This window comes from Pristiophorus japonicus, unplaced genomic scaffold (genome assembly GCF_044704955.1).
Source record: "Pristiophorus japonicus isolate sPriJap1 unplaced genomic scaffold, sPriJap1.hap1 HAP1_SCAFFOLD_664, whole genome shotgun sequence".
Classification (NCBI taxonomy): Eukaryota; Metazoa; Chordata; class Chondrichthyes; family Pristiophoridae; genus Pristiophorus; species Pristiophorus japonicus.
Window position 1 is genome coordinate 28,374 of NW_027254577.1, and position 24,477 is coordinate 52,850.

A 24,477-nucleotide genomic window follows, 5' to 3' on the forward strand; every position below is an offset into this window, starting at 1 on the left:
GTCGGGGGGTGGGGGAGAGAGACACTGTCGGGGGGGGGGGAGAGACACACTGTCGGGGGGGGAGGGGGGAGAGACACACTGTCGGGGGGTGGGGGAGAGAGACACACTGTCGGGGGGGAGGGGGGAATGACTCACGTATGCCACTGAGGCCCAGATTGATGGGCAATCTGTGCGGGGCTGGCTGCTCCGAGCTAGCTGAGTGGTTCTGCACTGACCCTGGCCTCAGTCCCCCTGGGCTGAAGGGTACGGACTGGAAATTGCAGCCACTGCTGGAACGGGTGTTAGGGAAGATAAAGATCATGCACTCCGTTTGTGAAATATTCATCACTTCCAGGACATTTACCTGTGCTGTAGAATGTGTTCAAATAATATCGGAGCTTTTAGTACAGATTGGATAATGTTAGAGAGGCATCTGCTTCAAACTAGGAACAATTTCGGTGATTTCAGCTCGGGTGTGTTATTCCCGATTTACAGCTATTCCCGCCTACACCTGGTACATGGGGAGTGATGCTGTGCTGAGAGAGTGGAATGATATCACTACATCCAGCACTTCTCAGGTATTGGGCCCTGAGGGGATCACCACTGCAGACCCTGCGCTGACAGAGAATCGTTCGAATGAAAAATAACTGGATGGAACTTCCAAATGTGAACTTAAATTCAACACGTTTGTTTTTCTATGTTTCCCATCTCTTCATTAGCTCGTTCCCTTTCTGCTAATTATGTGCCCTTCCCTCTGTAGTGTATGTAGGCATCTTTGGTAATGACTCCACGAGGCAGGGCATGGTACTTGAACTGTGTAGACTGTAGTCCTTTATTTGCAGTTCCTCGAGTGAAGACACCAAGCTGTGAGCTCCCTTTTATACTGGGTTACCCGCAGTGTGCAGATAACCCTTAGGTCTCCAACAGCAGCACCCTCTGGTGAACAGGTAAGGTGTGTGCAGTGTAAAGGTACATTCAGTGTTACAGACAAACAACAATACAAGCAGGCATATATAACAACACTCCCCTTTAAGCATTTTTAAGATCCTTATTGTCATGATGTGGGGAGGTGATCAGTAGGGGGCTATGGGGGGTTGTGGTGAGGGTTGTGTGGGTGCCAGGTGTGATCCCTGTACTTGAGGCTGGCCTTTTACGTTTCCCCCCCTCACACACAGACCATGTGGGTGTCACTGTTGTGGGATCCCTCAGGGGGGTAGCCATAGCAGCAGTGGGTAGGGTACATACTCTGTGGTGTGGGTAATTGTGTGGTGGTGGGCAGGGCCACAGGACCGGGTGGGCTTCTTGTCCTCCAATTGGGATAGGAGCCTGGTCATCCCAGGGTTTGCCAGGGAAGCTGGAGGGTAGAAACATAGAAAATAGGTGCAGGAGCAGGCCATTCAGCCCTTCGAGCCTGCACCGCCATTCAATATGATCATGTATTGGCCTCTCGCTCTAGGTGTTGGCCCTGGAGGCCAGGGGGTAGAGGACTGGTCTGGGGCAGGTTGCCAGTGGTGGTGCCTGTGCTGGCCATTGACCACTGTTTCTTTAGTAGGTCTGCTCCCAATGGGTGTGTGTGGGCCCTTCCACAGGTCCAGGCTACATGGTCTGGTAGCCAGCTGGACCTGGGGGTCTCCCACAGGAGGATTCCTCTAGCATTTGCATGGTCACTGTAGAACCCAGTGTCCTTTAGCAGTATCCTACCTGTATACATGACATCACACATAGTCGAGCCTACATTATTGACTGCCTTTACATTATAAATTACAGCATTTGCATCACTTTTTGGTGTCATGGTCTCACCAGACATGGTTACATTAGGCATTTCAAACTCTCTGTCATAATCTTGTTCTTACCCTTACTTACACAAGCATTCATTTCATTTGTCACATTAGTTACACCAGCATCACAATTCATGGTTACATTATCTTACTTGCACCCTTTTACTGCATTGTTAGCTTTAAAGTCCTTGTCATCATTAAGTTGAAACTGTCCCTTTAAATTTTTTTGGTTACCGGTCTCCTTTAAAAGGAGCCTTCCAATCCGATTGGCCGCTCGATGCCACGTGTCGCTCCTCCAACGCTGCCCCTGGTGGTCTGGCCGTGGCCATTTTGATTCCAGGTTCTTCTCCTTGTGGTGCGGCCGCCATCTTCTGACTCTCTGCCAGGTAGGCTGTGGTGGTCTTTTCTTCCTCAGGTTTGACCATGGGCAGCGGGAATTCACTTCTTTCGACGATGTTTACCTCTCGGAGTCCTGCCCCGGCCCGGAAGATGGAGTTTAGCTTTTCGGTCCTGGAGATTTCGCCGCGATGTTGTGGAATCATCGCCGCGCAGTCGAGCTGGACGATGGGATCTCTAGATGCAGCGATGGATCCATGTTTTCTGTTGGAGCACGGAGGCCGTCGCCACTTCGCCTGATGTGGACAGGGTTCATCCAATTCCTTCCCAGCAGCGTGGGACCCGTCGCCAGCAACGATCCACAGGGGGAGTTTGTTCAACACGCCGCCCTGGGAGACCTGGTCATCCACGCTGCCAACGACTGGGATTTTACCTTTGGTGTAGGTGAGCAGCGTCGCTTGGACAGGATGCAGTTTTTTGTCGATTGTCAGGATTTATCCACATTTTTTCAAAGGTCGTTTGTCTCATCAGAGACTGGCTCGCCCCTGTGTCAATCTCCATAGAAACTGGGACCCCATCGATGTCCACTTCCATCGTCCATGGAGAACTTTCGGTGGAGCAGGTATAAATTTCAGGAGTTGAGCAGCTTCACCTTCATCTGTGTCGGAGCCCCAGTGATCAGCCAACGCTTCAGAGACGTAGTGAGTAAAGCTTTTTCTGCACATTCTTTGAAGGTGCCCTTTCTCTTTGCAGCCTTTGCATGTATAATCTTTGTAGCGGCACTGGTGGGCCCTGTGGTTTCCTCCACAGCTCCAGCATGGGGCCATCCGGTTTGCCCCATGTGAGGGACTCAGGATTGCGGGACTCGGGGCAGCATTTTTGCCTTTAGAAGTGTCCATGCGGTGCACTGCGCTCGCCGGTTTAGAGTCCTGGCTCAGTATTCGCCTGGAGTCGCTGGCCGAAACCATGTAGGCCTGGATCACTTGAATTGCTTTCTGCAGGGTGACAGTGATGTCTGCAGAGAGCAATTTGTGTAAGAGGACTTTGTGGCGATTCCGATGACAAATATGTCCCTTAGTGCTTCATTGAGGTGGTCGCCAAAGTCACATGGTGCAGCTAGTCTTCTTAAGTGTGCAGTATACTTACCAATTTCTTGGCCTTCGCATCGCCAGTAAATGTAGAACCGGTGCCTGGCTGTGAGGATGCTTTCTTTTGGTTTTAGTTGCTCCTGTATAAGTGTTACAAGTTCGTCATAGCTCTTGGTGGTTGTCTTCTCCGGGGCTAGTAAGTCCCTGACGAGACTGTAGATGGTGAGCCCACAACTGCTAAGCAGGATGGCCCTGCGCTTGTTCGGTTGTGTAGCCGGTGTGTCCCCATCCAGGGCGTTGGCTATGAAGAAATGTTCCAATCTTTCTACAAAAGTGTCCCAATCCTCCCCATCAGTAAATTGCTGAAAGTTACTCAGATTCGACATGCTGAGCGTGTAGTTTGTGACCTCGTCGCCAGTTGTAGTGTATGTAGGCACCTTTATGCGGCCGCAACCGAGACTCCAGGATGGTATGTTGCCTCCCTGGTGCAAGGGTCAAGGATGTCTCGGAGCGGGTGCAGGACATTCTAAAAAAGGAGGGAGAACAGCCAGTTGTCGTGGTGCACATTGGTACCAACGACATAGGTAAAAAAAGGAATGAGGTCCTACGAGATGAATTTAAGGAGCTAGGAGCTAAATTAAAAAGTAGGACCACAAAAGTAGTAATCTCGGGATTGCTACCAGTGCCACGTGCTAGTCAGAGTAGGAATCGCAGCATAGCACAGATGAATACGTGGCTTGAGCAGTGGTGCAGCAGGGAGGGATTCAAATTCGTGGGGCATTGGAACAGGTTCTGGGGGAGGTGGGACCAGTACAAACTGGACAGTCTGCACTTGGGCAGGACCGGAACCAATGTCCTAGGGGGAGTGTTTGCTAGTGCTGTTGGGGAGGAGTTAAACTAATATGGCAGGGGGATGGGAACCAATACAGGGAGACAGAGGGAAACAAAAAGGAGACAAAAACAAAAGACAGAAAAGAGATGAGTAAAAGTGGAGGGCAGAGAAACCAAAGGCAAGAAACAAAAAGGGCCACTGAATATAAAGGGGCTGTAGGAGGGGTCAAAACTAAAAATCATGGTTTAAAAACTAGGATGAAAACACTCTACCTAAATGCACGCAGCATTTGACGGCACAAATCATTACAAATGGGTATGATTTGGTGGCCATTACAGAAACATGGTTGCAAGGTGGCCAAGACTGGGAATTAAACATACAGGGGTATCTGACGATTCAGAAAGATAGGCAAGAAGGGAAAGGAGGTGGGGTAGCTCTGTTAATAAAAGATGATATCAGGGCAGTTGTGAGGGATGATATTGGCTCCAATGAACAAAATGTTGAATCATTGTGGGTGGAGATTAGAGATAGTAAGGGGAAAAAGTCACTGGTGGGCGTAGTTTATAGGCCCCCAAATAATAACTTCACGGTGGGGCGGGCAATAATCAAGGGAATAATGGAGGCATGTGAAAAAGGAACGGCAGTAGTCATGGGGGATTTTAATCTACATATCGATTGGTCAAATCAAATCGCACGGGGTAGCCTGGAGGAGAAATTCATAGAATGCATACGGGATTGTTTCTTAGAACAGTATGTAACAGAACCTACAAGGGAGCAAGCCATCTTAGATCTGGTCCCGTGTAATGAGACAGGAAAAATAAACGATCTCCTCGTAAAAGATCCTCTTGGAATGAGTGATCACAATATGGTTGAATTTGTAATACAGATTGAGGATGAGGAAGTTGTGTCAAAAACGAGCATACTATGCTTAAACAAAGGGGACTACAGTGGGATGAGGGCAGAGTTGGCTAAAGTAGACTGGAAACAAGGACTAAATGGTGGCACAATTGAGGAACAGTGGAGGACTTTTAAGGAGCTCTTTCATAGTGCGCAACAAAAATATATTCCAGTGAAAAAGAAGGGCAGCAAGAGATGGGATAACCAGCCGTAGATAACCAAGGAAATAAAGGAAAGTATCAAATCAAAGACCAATGCGTATAAGGTGGCCAAGGTTAGTCGGAAACTAGAGGATTGGGAAAATTTTAAGCAACAGCAAAGAATGACTAAAAAAGCAATAAAGAAAGGGAAGATAGATTACGAAGGTAAACTTGCGCAAAAGATAAAAACAGATAGTAAAAGCTTTTACAGATATATAAAACGGAAAAGAGTGACTAAAGTAAATGTTGGTCCCTTAGAAGATGAAAAGGGGGATTTAATAATGGGAAATGTGGAAATGGCTGAGACCTTAAACAATTATTTTGCTTCCGCCTTCACAGTGGAAGACACAAAAACCATGCCAAAATTTGCAGGCCACAGGAATGTGGGAAGGGAGGACCTTGAGACAATCACTATCAAAAGGGGGGTAGTGCTGGACAGGCTAATGGGACTGAAAGTAGACAAGTCCCCTGGTCCTGATGAAATGCATCCCAGGGTATTAAAAGAGATGGCGTAAGTTATAGCAGATGCATTCGTTATAATCTACCAAAATTCTCTGGATTGGATTGGAGCGGATTGGAAAGCAGCTAATGTAACGCCTCTGTTTAAAAAAGGGGGCAGGCAAAAGGCAGGTAACTATAGGCCAGTTAATTTAACATCTGTAGTGGGGAAAATGCTTGAAACTATCATTAAGGAAGAAATAGCGGGACATCTAGATAGGAATAGTGCAATCAAGCAGACGCAGCATGGATTCATGAAAAGGAAATCATGTTTAACTAACTTACTGGAATTCTTTGAGGATATAACGAGCATGGTGGATAGAGGTGTACCGATGGATGTGGTGTATTTAGATTTTCAAAAGGCATTCGATAAGGTGCCACACAAAAGGTTACTGCAGAAGATAAAGGTACGCGGAGTCAGAGGAAATGTATTAGCATGGATCGAGAATTGGCTGGCTAACAGAAAGCAGAGAGTCGGGATAAATGGGTCCTTTTCCGGTTGGAAATCAGTGGTTAGTGGTGTGCCACAGGGATCGATGCTGGGACCACAACTGTTTACAATATACATAGATGACCTGGAAGAGGGGACAGAGTGTAGTGTAACAAAATTTGCAGATGAAACTAAGATTAGTGGGAAAGCGGGTTGTGTAGAGAACACAGAGAGGCTGCAAGGAGATTTGGATAGGTTAAGCGAATGGGCTAAGGTTTGGCAGATGGAATACAATGTTGGAAAATGTGAGGTCATCCACCTTGGGAAAAAAAACAGTAAAAGGGAATATTATTTGAATGGGGAGAAATTACAACATGCTGCGGTGCAGAGGGACCTGGGGGTCCTTGTGCATGAATCCCAAAAAGTTAGTTTGCAGGTGCAGCAGGTAATCAGGAAGGCAAATGGAATGTTGGCCTTCATTGCGAGAGGGATGGCGTACAAAAGCAGGGAGGTCCTGCTGCAACTGTATAGGGTATTGGTGAGGCCGCACCTGGAGTACTGCGTGCAGTTTTGGTCACCTTACTTAAGGAAGGATATACTGGCTTTGGAGGGGGTACAGAGACGATTCACTAGGCTGATTCCGGAGATGAGGGGGTTACCTTATGATGATAGATTGAGTAGAGTTCAGAAGGATGAGGGGTGATCTTATAGAAACATTTAAAATCATGAAAGGGATAGACAAGATAGAGGCAGAGAGATTGTTTCCATTGGTGGGGGAGACTAGAACTAGGGGGCACAGCCTCAAAATACGGGGGTGCCAATTTAAAACTGAGTTGAGAAAAAATTTATTCTCCCAGAGGGTTGTGAATCTGTGGAATTCTCTGCCCAAGGAAGCAGTTGAGGCTAGCTCATTGAATGTTTTCAAGTCAAAGATAGATAGATTTTTAACCAATAAGGGAATTAAGGGTTATGGGGAGCGGGCAGGTAAGTGGAGCTGAGTCCACGACCAGATCAGCCATGATCTTATTGAATGGCGGAGCAGGCTCGAGGGACTAGATGGCCTACTCCTGTTCCTAATTCTTATGTTCTTAGTAATGACTCCACGAGGCAACCTATGGTACTTAAACTGTGCAGACCTGCAGTCCTTTATTAGCAGCTCCTGAGTGCTCACAACAAGCTGTGTGTTCCTTTTTGTACTGGGTTACCTGCCGTGTGCAGGCAACCCCTGGGTCTCCAGCAACAGCACCCTCTAGTGTACCGGTAAGCTGTGTACAGTACAAGGGTACATTCAATGTTGCATGACAGTGTTACAGACATCACACAGTGAACATGCATGCCTACACAACAATACTCCCCCCTGAGTATTTTTCATATCCTAGTTGTCCTGCCCAGGGGAGGTTATCAGTGGTGGGCTATGGGAGGTTGTGGTGAGGGTTGTGTGGTTGCCAGGTGTGACCCTTGTGCTTGAGGCTGGCCTCGTACGTTTCTCCCCCCCCCCCCTCACACACAGACCAAGTAACTGTTGTGGGATCCCTCGGAGAGGTAGCCACGGCAGCAGTGGGTGGTGTGTATACACTGTGATGTGGGTAGTTGTGGGGTGGTGGGCAGGGCCACAAGACTTGGTGGGCTCCTTGTCCACCAATGGGGATGAGGGTCAGGTCATCCCAGGGTTTGCCAGGGAAGCTGGAGGGTATTGGCCTCATGCTTCTGGTGTTGGCCCTGGTGGCCAGGGGCTGTAGGGCTGGTCTGGTGCAGGTTGCCATTGGTGGTGGCTGGGCTGCCCATTGACCACTGTCCCTGTAGTGGGTCTGCTCCCACTGCCTGTGTGTGTGTCCTGCAAGGGACATCACATTCGTTCCAAGGTCCAGGCTACATGGTCAGGTAGCCTGCTGGACCTGGGGTTCTCCCACAGGGGGATTCCATTGGCATTAGCATGGTCCCTGTAGGACCCAATGTCCTTTGGCAGTGTCCTACCAGTATACATGACACCTTGGCTCTGATCACACATAGTTGAGCCTGCATTATACATTCTAGCACTTGCATCACTTTTGGGTGCCCTGGTTTCAACAGACATGGTTACATTAGGCATTTCACAATCTCTATCATTATTGTTAAGCATAATAAACTTGTTCTTAACCTTACTGACACCTGCATTCATCTCATTAGTCACATTAGTTAAACCAGCATCACAATTCATGGTTACATTGCATACATTTTCATACTTGCACTCTTTCATTGCATCTTTAGCTTTAAAGTCCGTGTACTCAAATAGTTGGAACTTCCCCTTTAAATTTTTTTGGTTACTGGTCTCCTTTAAGGGAGCTTTCCAATCCGATTGGCCGCTCGATGTCACATGATGCTCCTCCAAGTTGACTTGTGACATGGAGGAGGCCATTTTAAACGCAGGTCTGTTGTTGTGGTGCTGCAGCCATTTTGTGGTCTTGTTGCAGGCAGGCTGTGGTGCTCTTTTCTTCCACATGCTTGTGGTGCTGCAGTCATTCTAAGATCTTGCTGCAGGCTGGCTGTGGTGCTTTTTCCTTCCACAGCACCACTTCGCCTGATGTGGACCCGGTTCATCCAATTCCTGCCCAGCAGCGTGGGACCGTCGCCCGCTACAATCCACAGAGGGAGTTTGTGCAACACGCCGCCCTGGGAGACCTGGATGTCTGCACTGCCAACGATTTGGATTTTACCTTTGGTGTAGGTGAGCAGCTTTGCCTGGACAGAAGACAGTTTTGGTCGAGTGGCAGGATTCCTCCAAATTTTTTCAAAGGTCTTTTGGCTCATCACAGACTGGCTCGCCCTATGTTGATCTCCATGGAGACTGGGACCCCGTCGATGTCCACTTCCATCATCCACAGAGAACTTCCGGTGGAGCAGGTAAAGATTCCATACTCCTCTCCCAGGGTTAGAGCAGCTTCATCTTCATCTGTGACGGAGCCCCGGTGATCAGCCAACTCATTAGAGACATGGTGAGTACAGCCTTTTCTGCACATTCTCTGAAGGTGCCCTTTCTCTTTGCAGCCTTTGCATGCATAGTCTTTGTAGCGGCACTGGTAGGCCCTGTGGTTTCCTCCACAGCGCCAGCACGGGGCCATCCGGTTTGCCCCATGTGACAGACTCAGGGTTGCGGGACTCGGGGCACCATTTCTGCCTTTAGAAGTGTCCATGCGGTGCACTGCGCTCGCCGGTTTAGAGTCCTGGCTCAGTATTCGCCTGGAGTCGCTGGCCGAAACCATGTAGGCCCGGATCACTTGAATTGCTTTCTGCAGGGTGACTGTGATGTCAGCTGAGAGCAATTTGTATAGGAGGCCTTCGTGGCCGATTCTGATGACAAATATGTCCCTTAATGCTTCATTTAGATGGTTGCCAAACTCACACGGTGCAGCTAGTCTTCTTAAGTGTGCAGCATACTTGGCAATTTCTTGGCCCTCAGGTCGCCGGTAAGTGTAGAACCGGTGTCTGGCAGTGAGGATGCTTTCTTTCGGTTTTAGTTGTTCCCGTATGATTGTTACAAGTTCCTCATAGCTCTTGGTGGTTATCTTCTCCGGGGCTAGTAAGTCTCTGACGAGACTGTAGATGGTGGGCCCACAACTGCTAAGCAGGATGGCCCTGCGTTTGTTCGGTAGTGTGGCCGGTGTGTCTCCATCCAGGGCGTTGGCTATAAAGAAGTGTCCCAATCTTTCTACAAAAGCGTCCCAATCCTTCCCCTCCATAAATTGCTGAAAGTTGCTGAGGTTAGACATGTTGAGCGTGTAGTTCGTGATCCCGTATTCCCGTCGCCAATTGTAGTGTATGTAGGCACCTTTAGTAATGACTCCACGAGGCAGGGTATGGTACTTAAACTGTGCAGACCTGCAGTCCTTTATTAGCAGCTCCTGAGTGCTCACAACAAGCTGTGTGTTCCTTTTTATACTGGGTTACCTGCCGTGTGCAGGCAACCTCTGGGTCTCCAGCAACAGCACCCTCTAGTGTACCGGTAAAGTGTGTACAGTACAAGGGTACATTCAATGTTGCATGACAGTGTTACAGACATCACACAGTGAACAGGCATGCCTACACAACAGGTATGGTACTTGAACTGTAGACTGTAGTCCTTTATTTGCAGCTCCTCGAGTGAGCCAAGCTGTGAGCTTCCTTTTATACTGGGTTACCTGCAGTGTGCAGATAATCCTTAGGTCTCCAGCAGCAGCACCCTCTGGTGTACAGGTAAGGTGTGTGCAGTGTAAAGGTACATTCAGTGTTACAGACATCATATAACAATACAAGCATGCGTATATAACACCCTCAGCCCGGGTTTCCCTCGATTGGCAGCTCTCCACTTTGGGCCTTGGCGCCAGTGAGTGGAAGAAAGGCTTGCATTTTTACAGCACCTTTCACAACCTCAGGACATCCCAAAATGCTTTACAATCAAAGAATTACTTTCAAATACTGTTGCAGGAAATGCGGCAACCAATTTGTGCACAACAAGCTCCTACAGGCAGCAATGAGATCATCTGTTTTAGTGATGTTGGTTGAAGAATAAATATTAGCCCCAGGACACCTTGGTATCTTTTACGTCAACCTTCAGAGAGCAGATGGGGCCTCGGTTTAACGTCTCATCCGAAAGACGGCACCTCCGACAGTGCAGTGCTCCCTCAGTACTGCCCCTCCGACAGTGCACTGCTCCCTCAGTACTGCCCCTCCGACAGTGCACTGCTCCCTCAGTACTGCCCCTCCGACAGTGCACTGCTCCCTCAGTACTGCCCTCCGACAGTGCACTGCTCCCTCAGTACTGCCCCTCCGACAGTGCACTGCTCCCTCAGTACTGCCCCTCCGACAGTGCACTGCTCCCTCAGTACTGCCCCTCCGACAGTGCACTGCTCCCTCAGTACTGCCCCTCCGACAGTGCGGCACTCCCTCAGTACTGCCCCTCCGACAGTGCGGCGCTCCCTCAGTACTGCCCCTCCGACAGTGCAGTGCTCCCTCAGTACTGCCCCTCCGACAGTGCACTGCTCCCTCAGTACTGCCCCTCCGACAGTGCACTGCTCCCTCAGTACTGCCCCTCCGACAGTGCACCGCTCCCTCAGTACTGCCCCTCTGACAGTGCGGCACTCCCTCAGTACTGCCCCTCCGACAGTGCGGCGCTCCCTCAGTACTGCCCCTCCGACAGTGCTGTGCTCCCTCAGTACTGCCCCTCCGACAGTGCACTGCTCCCTCAGTACTGCCCCTCCGACAGTGCACTGCTCCCTCAGTACTGCCCCTCCCACAGTGCACTGCTCCCTCAGTACTGCCCCTCCGACAGTGCACTGCTCCCTCAGTACTGCCCCTCCGACAGTGCACTGCTCCCTCAGTACTGCCCCTCCGACAGTGCACTGCTCCCTCAGTACTGCCCCTCCGACAGTGCACTGCTCCCTCAGTACTGCCCCTCCGACAGTGCACTGCTCCCTCAGTACTGCCCCTCCGACAGTGCACTGCTCCCTCAGTACTGCCTCTCCGACAGTGCACTGCTCCCTCAGTACTATACTGGATGTGTCGGCCAGACTCAGAGGCGAGAGTGCTACCCACTGAGCCACGGCTGACACTGTGGTGAGATTCACATCACATGGTGAAGGTTAGGGGCCTGAGCTCCTGCAGGATAAAGCTCAGCCACGAGTCCCCCGCAATTCCCGAACTGAAGACTTCCTGGTCTTACAGGAAGGAGCTGATTGAAGATCGAATCAGCCCAGAGACGTACAGGCTGAGCCCTGGGAACAGGCCCAAGCAGTGGCTGCCAACTCTGGATGGAGATCATCACATGACCTCCAACCTCCCCACCCCCACACTTCCCCATTGGTCGTCCGACACATCTATCCTGGGTCCCCACATTCCCCCATTCCATTCTTCAATGGTTCCATTCTTATCTATCTCATCGTAGTCAGAGAATCTCCTGCAATGGTTTCTCCTCCCCCCCGCATCGTTACCTCTGGTGTCCCCCCAGGATCTATCCTTGGCCCCTCCTATTTCCCATCTACATGTTGCTCCTTGGCGACATCATCAAAAACACAGCGTCAGTTTCCACATGTACACTGATAACACCCAGCTCTACCTCACCCCCACTTCTCTCAACCCCTCCTCGCTCTCTAAATTGTCAGACTGCTTGTCCGATATCCAGTTCAGGATGAGCAGAAATTTTCTCCAATTGAATATCAGGAAGAGCGAAGCCATTGTTTTCAGTCCCTGCCACAAACTCTGTTCCCTAGCCACTGACTCCATCCCTCTCCCCAACTTCTGTCTGAGGATGAACCACATTGTTTGCAACCTTGGCGTCATTTTTGACCCTGAAATGTGCTTCCGGCCGTATATCCACAACATAACTAAGACCGCCTATTTCCACCTCTGTAACATCGCCCATCTCTGCCCTTGCCTCAGCTCATCCACTGCTGAAGCCCTCATCCATGCCTTTGTTACTCTAGACTTGACTATTCCAACGCACTCCTGGCTGGCCTCCCACATTCTACCCGACGTAAACTAGAGGTCATCCAAAACTCAGTTGCCTGTGTCCTAACTCGCACCAAGTCCCGCTCACCCATCACCCCTGTGCTCACTGACCTACATTGGCTCCTGGTTAAGTAATGCCTCGATTTCACAATTCTCATCCTTGTTTTCAAATCTCTCTATGGCCTCGCCCCTCCCTATCTCTGTCACCTCCTCCAGCCTCACAACCCCCCGAGATGTCTGCGCTCCTCTAATTCTACCCTCCTGAGCATCCCTGATTATAATCGCTCCACCATTGGTGGCCGTGCCTTCTGTTGCCTGGACCCCAAGCCCTGGAACTCTCTGCTTAAACCTCTCCACCTCTCTATCTTTCTGACCTCCTTCAAGATGCTCCTTAAAACCTCCCTCTGACCCAGCTTTTGGTCACATGCGCTAATTTCTTCTTATGCGGCTCGGTGTCAAATTTTTAAATCTCTTAACACTCCTGTGAAGCGCCCTGGGCCGTTTCACTACATTAACGGCGCTATATAAATACAAGCTGTTGTTGTTGGTTGCTTGACAGGTCTAATCTCATGGTGCCCCACCCCCACACTCTCCCATTGGTTGCGTGACAAGCCTATCTTCACGGAGTCCCATCTTCCCGAACCAACTGGCTCGTCACTATCTGGATGATTCTTTTCTCTCATCTACAATATTTTTATAATTCATAAATAAAAATATTCAAAGAAAATGATAAAAATACACAAGTTTTGTTTAATGCCCAATGGTTGTTCTCCCGGGTTTGCTTGTGCAATGTTCTGGAGATTAATCTTTCATTCCTGGAGACTCCACCTTCCAGACCAGAGAGCTTGTTTGGACTGCGTGCATCTGAACAAGGGAATGGTCAAGAGCGCATTCACCAGAGCAAATCACATCCTCATTTCAATAGGATCAATATTAGCATGTTAATGAACCTCTCAGCATATATTTGTTTTTGACTAGGAACAAGTGCGGAGGCATGGTTCTTGGCAACACAGCCATATTTGTCTATAGAACCTTACAGCACAGTAGGAGGCCATTCGGCCCATCGTGCCTGTGCCGGCTCTTTGACAGAGCTGTCCAATTAGTCCCACTCCTCACACCTTGCTATAGAATCAGAGAGAGTGAATTTCAATTGGACAAGTTTACAGGCGGTGGAGGAGGAAGTGATTCCGAAGGAAGGGTGAAAGTGAGTAGGGTGTGAGAGGGAGAATAGGCAGAGATGATGGCTCTTTAAGCAATTAGCCAGAATACAATGGTGCCTACCCCCACTCCCTCAGCGGCGACTGGGTACTTTCTGTGCCCGGTGTAGTGAGCCACGTAGACTAGGAAGATGTCATGTATGTACATTCTGTTTGTAGCCACCAGATGGCGTCATTGTTGGAGGCCACTGAGCAGCACGCACATGGTGCTGCTCGGGTATAAAAGGCCAGCCATTTTGTGAGTCAGGCACTTTGGGCCTAAATAAAGCAGAGCCAAGGTTGTACCTTGCTTAGTTAAACAGTACTCAGTTTGTACCTTTATTGCATACATAACATTCAGCGACGAGAATACAAGAACCTTTGTTTGCAAAATGAGCAGGATTGGATTTTTAGAACGATTTGTGGAGGGAGAAGATTGGGCAGACTTTGTGAGCTGTTTGAACCAGTACTTCGTGGCCAACAAAATGAAGGGGTTCGACGATGCAGATCGGTGCCGGGCCGTGTTCCTCACTGTGTGCGGTTCAAAGATCTACCGTCTGATACAGAATCTACTCATGCCTAGTGATCCAACAGAGAAAACGTACGAGGAGTTGTGTACATTGGTACGGGAGCACCTCAAGCCAAACGACGACATCATCACCTCGAGATACAGGTTTTATACACAGGTTCGATCGGAGGGCCAGAGCACGGTGGAATTCGTTGCCGACCTGAGACGCCTAGCGGGACTGTGTAAGTTCGGGGCTGTGTTGGCAGACATGCTGCGGGACTTCTTTGTTATCGGTATCAACCACGAGGTGATCCTGTGCAAACTTCTGGCGGTGGAGGAGTTGGATTTAAAAAGGGCCATCCAGATCGTTCAATCATGTATGACGACGGACAGGAGTTTAAAGCAAATAGCGGTGAAGAACTGAACCTCGGCAAGTACTGTAGAAACATAGAAACATAGAAAATAGGTGCAGGAGTAGGCCATTCAGCCCTTCTAGCCTGCACCGCCATTCAATGAGTTCATGGCTGAACATGAAACTTCAGTACCCCCTTCCTGCTTTCTCGCCATACCCCTGCGATTGATTCGGTGTTCGGCAGAGCGGCACGTGGCAGGGCCTATCCAGCTGATCAACAGGGTTTCAAAACAAGATCAGTACCCGTTACCGAAGGCTGATGACTTGTTTGCGACGCTAGCCGGAGGGAAGTCGTTCACAAAACTGGACTTGACGTCGCCCTATATAACACAGGAGCTGGTCGAGACGTTGCAGAGACTTACGTGCATTAACACGCACAAAGGACTGTTTATTTACCACAGGTGCTCTTTCGGAATTCGCTCGGCTGCAGCAATATTCCAGAGGAATATGGAAAGTCTACTGAAGTCCGTTCCCAGAACCGTCGTGTTCCAAGATGACATCCTGATAACCGGTCGTGACTCCAAGGAACATCTGAACAACCTGGAAGAGGTTCCACTGTATTTGGATAGAGTGGGACTCAGACTGAAACGCTCGAAGTGCGTCTTCATGGCACTGGAGGTCGAATTCCTCGGGAGGAAAATCGCCGCTGATGGCCTTGGTTTTCAGTAGGTCTGATGCCATCAAGAATGCACCCAAGCCGTAGAATGTGATGGAGCTGCGTTCGTTCCTGGATCTACTCAACTACTTAATAACTTCCGACCTAAATTGAGCACTTACTAGAACCACTGCACATGTTATTGAGAAAAGGCAACAACTGGGTGTGAGGCGCAACGCAAGACAGAGCTTTCGAGAAAGCCACCAATCTGCTTTGCTCGAACAAGCTGCTGGTACATTAAGACCCAGGTAAATGTTTAGTTTTGGCCTGTGATGCATCGTCATATGGAATTGGTTGCGTACTCCAACAAGCCAATGAGTCAGGGAAACTTCAACTTGTCACATATGCATTCAAACGTTTGTCTAAAGCGGAAAGAGCCTACAGTATGGTAGAAAAAGAAGCTTTAGCGTGTGTGTACGGTGTTAAAAAGATGCATCAATACCTGTTCAGTCTGAGGTTTGAATTAGAGACCGATCACAAGTCGCTCATTTCATTGTTTTCCGAGAGCAAAGGTATCAATACCAACACTTCATCCCGCATCCAAAGGTGGGCACTGACATTATCTGCCTATGATTATGTCATTCGCCACAGACCTGGCACAGAGAATTGTGCCGATGCTTTGAGCCGTCTGCCGTTGCCCACACTAAAGGTGGAAACACCACAACCGGTGGACCTATTGTTAGTTATGGATGCTTTTGAGAGTGAAGGTACCCCTGTCACGGCTCAACAAGTTAAGACCTGGACCAGCCAGGACCCAATATTATCGGTGGTAAAGGGTTGCATCCTCAAAGGGGATTGGTCTGCCATACCTAAGCAAATGTGCGAGGAGGCCAAACCGTACATTCGTCGCAAGGACGAACTGTCTATTCAAGCAGATTGCATATTGTGGGGCAATCACGTTGTAATGCCCAAGAAAGGGAGAGAGAAGTTTGTGTGTGAGTTACACAGCACACACCCTGGTATAGTGATGATGAAGACCATCGCCAGGTCCCACGTATGGTGGCCAGGAATTGATTCTGAGCTGGAAGCATGCGTGCATCAGTGCAACACCTGCATGCAGCTCAGCAAAGCACCAGCGGAATCGCCGCTGAGTCTGTGGTCATGGCCATCCAAACCTTGGTCCAGGATCCATGTAGATTTTGCAGGTCCCTTCCTGGGCAAGATGTTTTTAGTGGTGGACGCTTATTCGAAGTGGATAGAATACATAATCATGTCATCCAGTACGTCCACGGCAACCATAGAGAATCTCAATGTCATGTTCGCGACACATGGTCTGCCTGACATAGTGTTGAGTGACAATGGGTCGTGCTTCACCAGTCAGGAGTTTCAGGATTTTGTGAAACTTAATGGCATGAAACATGTAAGGTCAGCACCGTTCAAACCTGCGTCCAACAGGCAAGCAGAACGTGCAGTACAAATGATCAAGCAAAGCATGAGGAAAGTAACCCAAGGGTCACTGCAGACCCGCTTGTCCTGCATACTGCTGAGTTACAGGACAAGACCCTACACACTCACAGGGGTCTCGCCTGCTGAACTCATGATGAAAAGAGATCTTACGACCAAGCTATCTCTGGTACACCCGGATTTAAATAATCATGTTGAATACAGAAGACAAAGTCAACAAGGGTACCACGATCGCGCAACTGTGTCACGCAAGATTTCTGTTAATGATCCTGTGTATGTGTTGAACTATGGTCAGGGTCCCAAATGGGTCGCTGGTACAGTCATGGCCAAGGAGGGCAACAGAGTATTAGTTATCAAGCTCAAGAATGGGCAAACTTGCAGAAAACACATGGATCAGACAAAGCTGAGGCACACAGATGAGCCAGAGCAGTCGGACGAAGAAACCATCGACGACCAACCAACCTACCAACAGTCTTCAGAGGACCAACCAACCTACCAGCAGCCTTCAGAGGACCAACCAACCTACCAGCAGCCTTCAGAGGACCAACCAACCTATCAACAGTCTTCAGAGGACTAACCAACCTACCAGCAGTCTTCAGAGGACTAACCAACCTATCAACAGTCTTCAGAGGACTAACCAACCTACCAGCAGCCTTCAGTGGACCAACCAACCTACCAGCAGTCTTCAGAGGACTAACCAACCTACCAGCAGTCTTCAGAGGACCAACCAACCTACCAGCAGTCTTCAGAGGACTAACCAACCTACCAGCAGTCTTCAGAGGACTAACCAACCTACCAACAGTCTTCAGAGGACTAACCAACCTACCAGCAGTCTTCAGTGGACTAACCAACCTACCAGCAGTCTTCAGAGGACCAACCAACCTACCAGCAGTCTTCAGAGGACTAACCAACCTACCAGCAGTCTTCAGAGGACTAACCAACCTACCAACAGTCTTCAGAGGACTAACCAACCTACCAGCAGTCTTCAGTGGACTAACCAACCTACCAGCAGTCTTCAGTGGACTAACCAACCTACCAGCAGTCTTCAGAGGACTAACCAACCTACCAACAGTCTTCAGAGGACCAACCAACCTACCAGCAGTCTTCAGAGGACTAACCAACCTACCAACAGTCTTCAGAGGACCAACCAACCTACCAACAGTCTTCAGTGGACTAACCAACCTACCAGCAGTCTTCAGAGGACTAACCAACCTACCAGCAGTCTTCAGAGGACTAACCAACCTACCAGCAGTCTTCAGAGGACTAACCAACCTACCAACAGTCTTCAGAGGACTAACCAACCTACCAGCAGTCTTCAGTGGACTAACCAACCTACCAGCAGTCTTCAGTGGACTAACCAATCTACCAGCAGTCTTCAGAGGACTAACCAACCTACCAGCAGTCTTCAGAGGACTAACCAACCTACCAACAGTCTTCAGAGGACCAACCAACCTACCAACAGTCTTCAGAGGACTAACCAACCTACCAGCAGTCTTCAGAGGACTAACCAACCTACCAACAGTCTTCAGAGGACCAACCAACCTACCAGCAGTCTTCAGAGGACTTGAGGGCCATCAGTGAACCCGGAATTTCCATCACGCACCTGTTCAATAAAAATGGACTTGCAATTCCTGACATGGCCACTGCCACCCCCAACAAGTCAGTCATCCAGCCATCAGCCACAACAGACCCCACACACTCACCCAAGGCTGGAATCGAACTGAGGCGGTCAACCCGGGAGCACAAAGCACCAGACCGTCTCAACCTGTGAAAGACTGTGATCAGATCTCAGAGGGGAGTATTGTCATGTATGTACATTCTGTTTGTAGCCACCAAATGTCATAATTGTTGGTGCTGCTCAGGTATAAATGGCCAGCCTTTTTGAGAGTCAGGCACTTTGGGCCTAAATAAAGCAGAGCCAAGGTTGTACCTTGCTTAGTTAAACAGTACTCAGTTTGAACCTTTATTGCATACATAACAGAAGGCCCCGGGTTGGGTCCCTGGTCTGGCTGGGTTACCTGCCCTCCACTGGGTTGAGGTGCTACATTTAGCCTCAATATCTCAGCGTTCAGAATAGGAGAGCAGTCAGCCTATCGACCTCAGCCTCGAAAGCTCCAATTGACCCCCAGCCTCCAAAACTTTCTGGGGGAGAGAGTTCCAGATTTCCACCACCCTTTGTATGAAGAAATACTTCCTGACATCACCCTGAACGGCCTGGCTCTAATTTTAAGGTCATGACTCCTTGTTCTGGACTCCCCCGCCAGAGGCAACAGTTTCTCTCCATCTACCCTATCAATTCATCTAATCATCTTAAACACCTTGATCAGACCACCCCTTAATCATCTATACTCAAGTGATTATAAACTATCGACTCCTTTTATCATTTTAAACACTCTCTGTTACTATCTCTTTTACATTGGCTCATTTACAAGTAATCTGACTCTCGAGTATATCTCGTTCTCTCAATCTGTATACCTGTGAGCTGAGCACCTCGAGTCTCGTCGCTGAGAGCATGCAGAAACCAAGCGCAGGCAGCGGAAGGAGCGTGCGGCAAGCCAGTCCCACCCTCCCCTTCCCTCAACCACTGTCTGTCCCACCTGTGACAGGGACTGTGGCTCTCGTATTGGACTGTTCAGCCACCTAAGGACTCATTTTTTTTTTAGAGTGGAAGCAAGTCTTCCTCGATTCCGAAGGACTACCTATGAGATGATGATATCTGTGTGTGTGTGACTATCTGTGTGTGATCTGTGTCTATCTGTAAATATCTGCGTGTGTGACTGTATATATGTGTGTGTGTGTGTGTGACTATCTGTAAGTCTGTGTGTGTGTGACTATCTGTATATCTGCGTGTGTGTGTATATCTGTGTGTGTGTGTCTATCTGTATATCTGTGTGTGTGTGTGTGTGTGTGTGACCTTGAGACAATCACTATCACTAGGGGGGTAGTGCTGGACAGGCTAATGGGACTCAAGGTGCACAAGTCCCCTGGTCCTGATGAAATGCATCCCAGGGTATTAAAAGAGATGGCGGAAGTTATCGCAGATGCATTCGTTATAATCTACCAAAATTCTCTGGACTCTGGGGAGGTACCAGCGGATTGGAAAGCAGCTAATGTAACGCCTCTGTTTAAAAAAGGGGGCAGACAAAAGGCAGGTAACTATAGGCCGGTTAGTTTAACATCTGTAGTGGGGAAAATGCTTGAAACTATCATTAAGGAAGAAATAGCGGGACATCTAGATAGGAATAGTGCAATCAAGCAGACGCAACATGGATTCATGAAAGGGAAATCATGTTTAACTAATTTACTGGAATTCTTTGAGGATATAACGAGCATGGTGGATAGAGGTGTACCGATGGATGTGGTGTATTTAGATTTCCAAAAGGCATTCGATAAGGTGCCACACAAAAGGTTACTGCAGAAGATAAAGGTACGCGGAGTCAGAGGAAATGTATTAGCATGGATCGAGAATTGGCTGGCTAACAGAAAGCAGAGAGTCGGGATAAATGGGTCCTTTTCGGGTCGGAAATCGGTGGTTAGTGGTGTGCCACAGGGATCGGTGCTGGGACCACAACTGTTTACAATATACATAGATGACCTGGAAGAGGGGACAGAGTGTAGTGCAACAAAATTTGCAGATGACACAAAGATTAGTGGGAAAGCGGGTTGTGTGGAGGACACAGAGAGGCTGCAAAGAGATTTAGATAGGTTAAGCGAATGGGCTAAGGTTTGGCAGATGGAATACAATGTCGCAAAATGTGAGGTCATCCACCTTGGGGGAAAAAAAACAGTAAAAGGGATTATTATTTGAATGGGGAGAAATTACAACATGCTGCGGTGCAGAGGGACCTGGGGGTCCTTGTGCATGAATCCCAAAAAGTTAGTTTGCAGGTGCAGCAGGTAATCAGGAAGGCGAATGGAATGTTGGCCTTCATTGCGAGAGGGATGGAGTACAAAAGCAGGGAGGTCCTGCTGTAACTGTATAGGGTATTGGTGAGGCCGCACCTGGAGTACTGCGTGCAGTTTTGGTCACCTTACTTAAGGAAGGATATACTGGCTTTGGAGGGGGTACAGAGATGATTCACTAGGCTGATTCCGGAGATGAGGGGGTTACCTTATGATGATAGATTGAGTAGACTGGGTCTTTACTCGTTGGAGTTCAGAAGGATGAGGGGTGATCTTATAGAAACATTTAAGATAATGAAAGGGATAGACAAGATAGAGGCAGAGAGGTTGTTTCCACTGGTTGGGGAGACTAGAACTAGGGGGCACAGCCTCAAAATACGGGGGAGCCAATTTAAAACCGAGTTGAGAAGGAATTTCTTCTCCCAGAGGGTTGTGAATCTGTGGAATTCTCTGCCCAAGGAAGCAGTTGAGGCTAGCTCATTGAATGTATTCAAGTCACAGATAGATAGATTTTTAACCAATAAGGGAATTAAGGGTTACGGGGAGCGGGCGGGTAAGTGGAGCTGAGTCCACGGCCAGATCAGCCATGATCTTGTTGAATGGCGGAGCAAGCTCGAGGGGCTAGATGGCCTACTCCTGTTCCTAATTCTTATGTTCTTATGTTCTTATATCTGTATATCTGTGTGTGTGACTATCTGTATATCTGTGTGTGTGTTACTATCTGTGTATCTGTGTGTGTGTTACTATCTGTTTATCTGTGTGTGTGACTATCTGTATATCTGTGTGTGCTTATGTGTGTGTGTAAATAAATACACATGTGCTTGGATGTATCTAATATGTCCTTGCTATACAGTATAAATGTACATGAGGCCCATACTTGAGAGAAGATCACTCTATGACAAGTTACCTTTATTATCAAGACCTCAAGAGGCAGACGGTGAGTGGAGCTTCCTCTTTTATACCGGAAAGTCCATGTTAGGAGTGTCTCCCACAAGTTCGCCCCCGTGTGGTCAGTGTTCTCAAGGTATACAACTTAGGTCAGCTTATACATGGGTTATAATGATAGTTGAATACATGACAGTATCTGTGTGCGTATTTACCCCGTGGCCATTCTCTGGAAACAGCAGCATCACCCAGAGCTACACTTGGAGTGTGTAGAAGTTTCCTTTATTTTGCAGCGATGTAGCATGGGAAGCCGGGAGGAAGCTGTGTGAGTGAGGGAAGGGTCCTGAGGTTTCCTGGGGAAGGATCGACAGGCGAGCATGTTGATTGATGTGTGTAATAATGAACAAACCATACCACATCTGTCGAGGGCTGTGACAGTCGCTGCTTCTCTCCGCACTGACGCCTTGTGTTCCCAGCCCCGAGCACAAAGCTGTGGAAAGGCAGTCCAGGGGTTAGTGCTACCTTCCCCATCGGGGGCAGCTCCTCTCCCCACCCTGCAATATTCCAGCACCTTCCGTGTGATGTCAGTTATCACTGGAAAATATAATCAGATTGTTTTTCAAAAAAGCAATGGTTGTTATAATTGGAATGGAGTGAGGCCACACTGTGTATCCTCGGCCACAGGTGACGGGCAGGACTGTGGGACGACACGGTGCCAGTGCTCCTCTTGCGGTGACCACCTTATCTCGGGCCATGGACGGCGGGAGACGAACTCCTGTGAGGCACAAGCGTGAGGGGGAGACACCGGGCTGCGATCAGGCCTGGGAGCTGTGGCCGGCTGGTTTGTGCCCCTCTCTCTCGCCCGGTGCCGAGGACAACTGTATCACTGCTAATGCCACAGTGCGGATTGGGGGTGGTACCTGGGATCTTTCTGGTCTGTAAGGCTCAGTACCACCCACTATAGCTCTCACTGTCTGCAATATAGAAATGGGGCTGTGTTACGAGAGTGTACGCTTCAGCAATTCCTGAGGAACATCAAAATCTCGAGAAGAGAAAAGACCGAGTTCCCTCGAGTTCAGCTTTTCCATCACAGATCCAACAACAATGGAGCTGTTGGCCAATCACAGCCAATAATCTCGATCAGTGAGGCGACAACTGACCCAGACACGGTGAGGAAACCCCCAATGGGGGAGAGCTTTGGGAACCCGAGGTCCAAGGTCACCAGTTCCTCCCGAGCTCGCTGCACCCCCCGACATCACAGCTCACATTACTCACATACTGCAGCACAAAATGTTATTGTCTGCAAATACCCCACACCCCTCACTGTAACACTGATATACCCCACACTCCTCACTGTAACACTGATATACCCCACACCCCTCACTGTAACACTGATATACCCCACACCCCTCACTGTAACACTGATATACCCCACACCCCTCACTGTAACACTGATATACCCCACACCCCTCACTGTAACACTGATATACCCCACACCCCCTCACTGTAACACTGATATACCCCACACTACTCACTGTAACACTGATATATCCCACACCCCTCACTGTAACATTCTGATATACCCCACACTCCTCACTGTAACACTGATATACCCCACACTCCTCACTATAACACTGATATACCCCACACCCCTCACTGTAACACTGATATACCCCACACCCCTCACTGTAACACTGATATACCCCACACCCCTCACTGTAACACTGATATACGACACACTCCTCACTGTAACACTGATATATCCCACACTCCTCACTGTAACACTGATATACCCCACACCCCTCACTGTAACACTGATATACCCCACACCCCTCACTGTAACACTGATATACCCCACACACGTCATTGTAACACTGATATACCCCACACCCCTCACTGTAACACTGATATACCCGACACCCCTCACTGTAACACTGATATACCCCACACCCCTCACTGTAACACTGATATACCCCACATCCCTCACTGTAACACTGATATACCCCACACCCCTCACTGTAACACTGATATACCCCACACCCCTCACTGTATCACTGATATACCCCACACCCCTCACTGTAACACTGATATATCCCACACCCCTCACTGTAACACTGATATACCCCACACCCCTCACTGTAACACTGATATATCCCACACCCCTCACTGTAACACTGATATACCCCACACCCCTCACTGTAACACTGATATACCCCACACCCCACACTGTAACACTGATATACCTCACACCCCCTCACTGTAACACTGATATACCCCACACCCCTCACTGTAACACTGATATACCACACACTGTAACACTGATATACCCCACACCCCTCACTGTAACACTGATATACCTCACACCCCTCACTGTAACACTGATATACTCCACACCTCTCACTGTAACACTGATATACCCCACACCCCTCACTGTAACACTGATATACCCCACACCCCTCACTGTAACACTGATATACCCCACACCCCTCACTGTAACACTGATATACCTCACACCCCTCACTGCAACACTGATATACCCCACACCCCTCACTGTAACACTGATATACCTCACACCCCTCACTGTTACACTGAAATACCCCACACCCCTCACTGTAACACTGATATACCCCACACCCCTCACTGGAACACTGATATACCCCACACTCCTCACTGGAACACTGATATACCCCACACCCCTCTCTGTAACACTGATATACCCCACACCCCTCACTGTAACACTGATATACCCCACCCCCCCTCACTGTAACACTGATATACCCCACACCCCCTCACTGTAACACTGATATACCCCTCACCCCTCACTGTAACACTGATATACTCCACACCCCTCACTGTAACACTGATATACCCCACACCCCTCACTGTAACACTGATATACCCCACACCCCTCACTGTAACACTGATATACGACACACTCCTCACTGTAACACTGATATATCCCACACTCCTCACTGTAACACTGATATACCCCACACCCCTCACTGTAACACTGATAT

General features: G+C 48.9%; 1 protein-coding gene across 1 annotated transcript in view; it reads left to right on the top strand.

Annotated features, from left to right (window-relative positions):
* Positions 1-2,623: 2,623 nt before the first annotated feature.
* The window catches only part of LOC139255980 (ankyrin repeat and fibronectin type-III domain-containing protein 1-like), a gene marked incomplete at its 3' end in the record, with an annotated part of 240,149 nt that continues 218,295 nt past the window's right edge, over positions 2,624-24,477 (top strand). Inside the window, exon 1 of the mRNA XM_070874065.1 lies at positions 2,624-2,794. Coding sequence (XP_070730166.1) covers positions 2,693-2,794 — 102 coding nt within the window. The remainder of the gene's footprint in view (positions 2,795-24,477) is intronic.